The 6382-nt window shown below is 30.0% G+C and overlaps 1 protein-coding gene across 1 annotated transcript in view; it reads left to right on the forward strand.

The window, feature by feature from the left end:
- Nucleotides 1-778, forward strand: part of LOC123007111 (cuticle protein CP14.6-like) — a 3709-nt gene extending 2931 nt beyond the window's left edge. Inside the window, exon 3 of the mRNA XM_044402166.1 lies at nucleotides 384-778. Within this exon, the coding sequence (XP_044258101.1) occupies nucleotides 384-720 (337 nt within the window). The 3' untranslated portion in view covers nucleotides 721-778. The remainder of the gene's footprint in view (nucleotides 1-383) is intronic.
- Nucleotides 779-6382: the final 5604 nt, after the last annotated feature.

Consider the following 6382-nt stretch of genomic DNA (forward strand, 5'->3'; position numbering starts at 1 on the left):
AAACTCCAGTAATTCACAAATAATTAAAAAAAAATTCAGGAAGATTCCAGTAATCCATCTCAATTGAATTATTTTCAAATCAGTTCCAATATTTCCAAATTAATTCCTGTAATTCTAACCAAATTTCCGTAATTCGAACTTAATTTTCGTTATTCCAAAATAATTCCAATATGTAATAATAAAAATTGCAGTAATTCTAGAAAAACTCTAGTAATTCGCAAATAATTCTATCACATAAATATAATTTTAATAAGTAATTCCACCTTAAGTTAGCAACACGTCTGGATTTGACAGTTCAAAGTTGCCAACTTCAGTCATTTGGCAAGTTGCCAACCTAACTTGAAAACACGACCACTTTAATGAGTTTTTAATTAAATTTGTAGTTTCGAGACTGAGAACCAGATCACCCAGCAGGAAATCGGTGAAGTGAAAAATCCAGGAACCGACCAGGAATTTAACGTAATCCAGGGCTCTTACTCCTACACCGGCCCTGATGGAGTGATTTACACCGTGAATTACATTGCGGATGAGAATGGGTTTAGAGCTTCGGGGGATCACATACCGACTGCGGCGCCAGTTCCTGCTGAAATTGCTGAAGCCGTGCAGCAAAATGCTGCTGAAGAAGCGCAAGGACACGTTGATGACGGCCAATACAGACCTGAACCGGAACAAGAGCCACCACGGGGCTTCAAAGCACAAAATAATTACAAGCGTTATTAAGTTTTAAGTTAGATAGATATTTATTGACACAATAAAGTCTCCAAAGATGTACACGAAACAGTTTTTTTTTTTGTTGCACAAATTGGATAAAAATCGTTGTATATCTGCGAGCATCGCCTCATCGTATTATTATTATCTCCCGAAATCTGCGATTATGGAGCGTGAAAGCGAGAGGATTATATTCATCACCGCCATTTAGTTTGATAATTCTAAAAGTGAATAGCTGAATAAAGTTACTAAGTATATGAATTAACAAATTAATTCCGCCAAAGTTTGTTAATATTCAAATTTTATGCTTTTATAGCTGTGCCGAATAATAACTGCCAAAACCTCACCCTTATATTACAAAGCTAGCCCTGTGGAAATCTGTTTCACTTCAAAATGCACCAGCTGAACCGAATGTGGATTAAACTTTAATATAAATAGCCGATTGTGAGAACGGAAATTTGTCCAATTATTTGAACACCCTGTGTAACGAAAGCAAATGAAAATCATAGCAAGTGATAAAGCAAAGTCTTTTTTAGCAAGGTGCAAAATTTCACTTTTCTGATGTTAATAACAACGTTGCTAAACAAATTTAAGTCAAACCATAAATTCTCCAAATTTTACAGTAAAATACCACCAATTTGGCAACACCGCAATCAAAATTTAAAAAAAGTGACAAGAAATATAGGAATTAATTTGAAAATAATGCAATTACGATGAATTACTGGAATCTTCCTGACTTTTTTTTTTAGAATCACTGAAATTATTTGTGAATTACTGGATTTTTTTTGAAATCAAGTTGGAATTACATGAATTAGTTTGAAACTATAAGAATGAATCTAAAAGCAATGCAATTACGATAAATTGTTAGAATTTCATTGGATTTTTTTTGAGAATTACTGAAATTATTTGTGAATTATTAGATTTTTATTCTGATGGGCACCTTGTATAACAAAAACAAATAAAATAACAGGAAATGATAGACCAAAGCCTTCTTTGCCGATGTACAAAATTTTACTTTTTTGATGTTAATAACAACGTTGCTAAAAGGATATTAGTCAAACCATAAATTTTCCAAATTTTTAAATAAAATATCAACAATTTGGCAACACCGCAATCAAAATTTGGAATCAAAAAATGACACTTATGTTACGTATATTAAAATTAATATTATAATACAACAAAATAAAAAATACAGGATCTTACAGTTTATGATTTAAAAAATTGCACAATTTGGTCACTTAAGTCGAAATTGGAAGAATTTGGAATTACTTATTAAAAGTATCTTGATAATGTTTGGACGTAATAGAATTATTTGTGGATTACTAGAGTTTTTCTAAAATTACTCCAATTGTTTAGAATTATCAGAGAGAATTTTCTTTGAAAATATTACGTTGATTTTTTTTATTACTACATATTGGAATTATTTTGGAATTACGAAAATTAAGTTTGAATTACGGAAAGTTAGAATTACAGGAATTAATTTTGAAATATAGGAATTAATTTGAAAATAATGCAATTACGATAAATTACTAGAATCTTCCTGAATTTTTTTTTGGAATCACTGACATTATTTGTGAATTACTGGAATTTTATTCTGATGAGCACCTTGAATAACAAAAACAAATAAAATAACAGCAAATGATAGATCAAAGTCTTCTTCGCCGATGTACAAAATTTTACTTTTCTGGTATTAATAACAACGTTGCTAAAAGAATTTAAGTCAAACCATAAATTTTCCAAATTTTCCAATAAAATATCAACAATTTGGCTACACCGCAATCAAAATTTAGAAACAAAAAGTGACACTTATGTTACGTATATTAAAATTAATATTAGAATACAACAAAATAAAAAATACGGGATGTTACAGTTTATGATTTAAAAAATTGCACAATGTCGAAATTGGAAGAATTTGGAATTACTTATTAAAAGTATCTTTATAATATTTAGACGTAATAGAATTATTTGTGAATTACTAGAGATTTTCTAGAATTACTGCAATTTTTTAGAATTATCAGAAAGAATTTTCTTTGAAAATRTTACGTTGAATTTTTTATTACTACATAATGGAATTATTTTGGAATTAAGAAAATTAAGTTTGAATTAAGGAAATTTAGTTAGAATTACAGGAATTAATTTGGAAATATAGAAATTGATTTGAAAATAATGCAATTACGATGGATTACTGGAATCTCCCTGAATTTTTTTTGAGAATTACTGAAATTATTTGTAAATTACTGGAATTTTATTCTGATGGCCACCCTGTAGGTATAACAAAAGCAAATAAAATTATAGCAAATGATAGCTCAAAGCCTTCTTTACCGATGTGACAAATTTTACTTTTCTGATGTTAATAATAACGTTGCTAGAAAAATTTAAGTCAAGTCATAAATTTACTAATAAAATATCAACAATTTGACAATAATTACGGTCCTGAAATAAGAGAACCCCTTACACATTTCAAAATAATTTTCGTCTATTCAAAATTGACAATAATAACAATAACAAAAGGAAACAAAATTATAGTCATTTTTATAGTAATTTTTGACGCCACACCAATAAATGACTCACTCTGTATATGCCAGTTTTTTTTTTAATTGTAGTAAAGTAAACTGAAATAATAACGAAAAAAAAATATACAAAAATAAAAAAATTATACAATTATAATTCATACAAGATTTTTTCTGCATCTAAAAAATATTAGTGTGAGGATCATTGACTGTCAATTTATTGAAAAAATTGTTAGAGGAATAAAACCTCTCCTGCTGCGTTGTCCAGATCCCAACAAAGGTGAAGCCACCTATAAATTTCTGTGGATTTGAGTGCCATTAAACTTGGCCAAACAAAATTAATTTTCGCTTCGGAAGTGCAAATCATATCGGAAAAGCGCTAACTCCAACTAAATCGCACCCACAAATGTGAAATAATGATGAAAAGGGTGAAGCACACGTGCGGAGTCCTCAATTTCATAATTCAAAGCGTGCCAACACAGTTCTCAATTTTTTAAACAATAGCTTGCGGTTAGGTTGCATGTCGTAATACTAAATTAGTTTTTTTTTCACTTTTGGGTTATTTAAACCGTCGTTAGCGTGAACACATATCAAAAAAATCTGACCTTAGAAGAAAATTGATCACAGACTGCACATTCATCCATCATTCTTATGTTTTAACCTTTTTTGTTGAATTTGCTACAAAATTTCTCGATACTTACATTAATAAACAATTTGTGAGAAATTGCAAGCTCATTTCTGAAATATTTAAGGAGATTACAACAATTTTTCAAGCTTTGTTTATAAATCAATAGCTGTCGACTTGCAATTCGCCCATTGAAACATTTTTATGATAACGTCTTTTTTATTATTTATATTTTGTGGCAGAAGCTTTGTGTTGGAAGACAATTTGAGTTTTCTACGATGTGTGACTGATTTAAAGTTTTATCTCCACATCCTCTGCAGTTTTCAGTAAGTGTCGTTTTACTGAAAAATGGGGGAAAAACCGGCGTGAAAGTTTAATGGATCCTGCGTTGATTTCTCCTCCGAAATAAAAATTCCGCACAAATCACAGTGACGATTAAGCATCTCGTTGAAACGTATTTACACAAAAGCCAATTATAACAAAACAAACACTTTTCAGCTGTCGTATGCAAGTTTCCAAATCAATTAATTGTCAGTTTTAAAATCCCAATAGACTCTTCAGTCGTGTTATTTCTTCGATTGTTTCAGGAATACTAGTCTGGATAAAAGCATTTTTCGGTTCACGACAAGCTCCCAAGGCGTGAACTGAAAGTAGACTGAAAACTTCGCGAAGATGAAACGTTTAATTCAAGTTTTTTGCAACATAAGTCCCAAATGGAACACCTTTATAAAACTTTTGTTTAATTTTCAGCTTTCAGACTTTCAGACCAACATTTTGGCTAAGGTTATAGAAAAAAAGGACTTGCTAATTAATAATAATACTAAGATTTAAAAAATTACAAATTTTAGAATCACCTTAGAAATAAGTCAAGGCTAATGTTATTAATAAGTTTAGTTAAAAATATGCAAAAAATAAAATTTTATTGAAAATTATGTTATTTTTTTTCCTATGTTATTTTTATTAAAAACTAACTAACCTATAACATATTCTGCAAGCTAGATTAAGTCTAAAGTACGTTATTTTAGATTATTTCAATAAATTAGAATTGATCCATACAACATTTTTTACATTTCTAGAGGTCTTAAGGACTCAAATAAATGCAGAAAACGACATTGGGTCTAGTTTCAAAAATTTTGAATTTTTTGAGTTTTTGAAGGTGAGCGGTAGTAAAATCGTAAAAATAGTCAATTTACTAAAAATCGTAAAAACGGTTGAAATATGGTTTTCTAGACGTAAAATTACTTGCTGAACACGATGCAACTAGTTAAAATACTCTACGATGCATAGTTTTTGAGATATKGAGTAATAAAGTTAAGAATAAAGCTAGAAACATCGGATTTTGACCAAAAAGTCAAAATTTTTTTATTCTTATGCAAAACTAGGTTTATACGTAAAATTAACCGTAAAACACGCCTGTACAAACCGTTTTGACCTAGGACTCATAGTTTTTGAGATATTAATTTTTTTTAATAAAAGTAAAAATGGCTCTGTACCCGGAACCATAACCCGGAGCGACTTCCGGTTTGCGCCATTAGATAGATAATTTCAAGCTAATTGTAATGGTTTTTAGCTTTGTGTTCTAAGTCTTATAGTTTCGTAGAAAAACGCGTTTAAAGTTTCCCAATTTTGACAATTTTGAATTTTTGAACGGCGATTACGGCCAAACTATTAGACTTAGAGCAAAAAGTTCAACTCCATCGTAATTAGCGTAAGAAAATCTATCGACTGAGGCCAAAGCCAAGTCGATATCTCGCAAAAAAAATTTGAATTTTTAAACGCCGATTACGGCGAAACTAAAGGAGATAGCCCAATGTGGTTGGTAAATTCGTAATTAGCGCGTCAAAATCTATCGGATAAGATAGGTTTAAATTGAATCTGAGACATGTTTAAAAACACTTGTTTTTAAGGGGGTGTTGACAAATTTTTCCTTTTTTTTATTTTATAAAAAAACTATGTAAAATGTTCCGGGGAATCGATTGGCGTCAAAAAAACTGCAAAATTCCTAACAGTTTTAAAGTTATAGTCGGAAATATATTTTCCATACTTTTGATTTTATCACAAATTTTCTCGATAACTATTTATCGTAGAACACTGATCTTTTTTTTATATGATAGAAAATTGAATTTTCTTTCCAACGATACCAAATATAAGAGGTTATCTCCAATAAGTCCGGAGTTATTGCCATTAGACCGTTCCGGGTGGCAAAAATCGACAAAAATCCAAAAAAATTTCAACACTAAAATTGATCCATTTACCGTTTTTTACATTTCTAGAGGTCTTAAAGACTCAAATAAGTGCATAAAATGTTATTGGGTCAAGTTTCAAAATTTTGGAATTTTTTGAATTTTTCAAGGGGAACGGTAGTAAAATCGTAAAAATAGTCAATTTACCTTAAGTCGTAAAAACGCTCGAAATATGGTTTTCTAGACGTAAAATTCCCCGCTGAACACGATGCAACAAGTTAAAATACTCTACGATGCATAGTTTTTGAGATATTGAGTAATAAAGTTAAGAATAAGGCTAAAAGCATAAGCACTAT

This window comes from Tribolium madens, unplaced genomic scaffold, assembly GCF_015345945.1.
Source record: "Tribolium madens isolate multiple individuals breed KSU strain unplaced genomic scaffold, Tmad_KSU_1.1 Scaffold_3;HRSCAF=73;Tcas5.2_LG2, whole genome shotgun sequence".
Lineage (NCBI taxonomy): Eukaryota > Metazoa > Arthropoda > Insecta > Coleoptera > Tenebrionidae > Tribolium > Tribolium madens.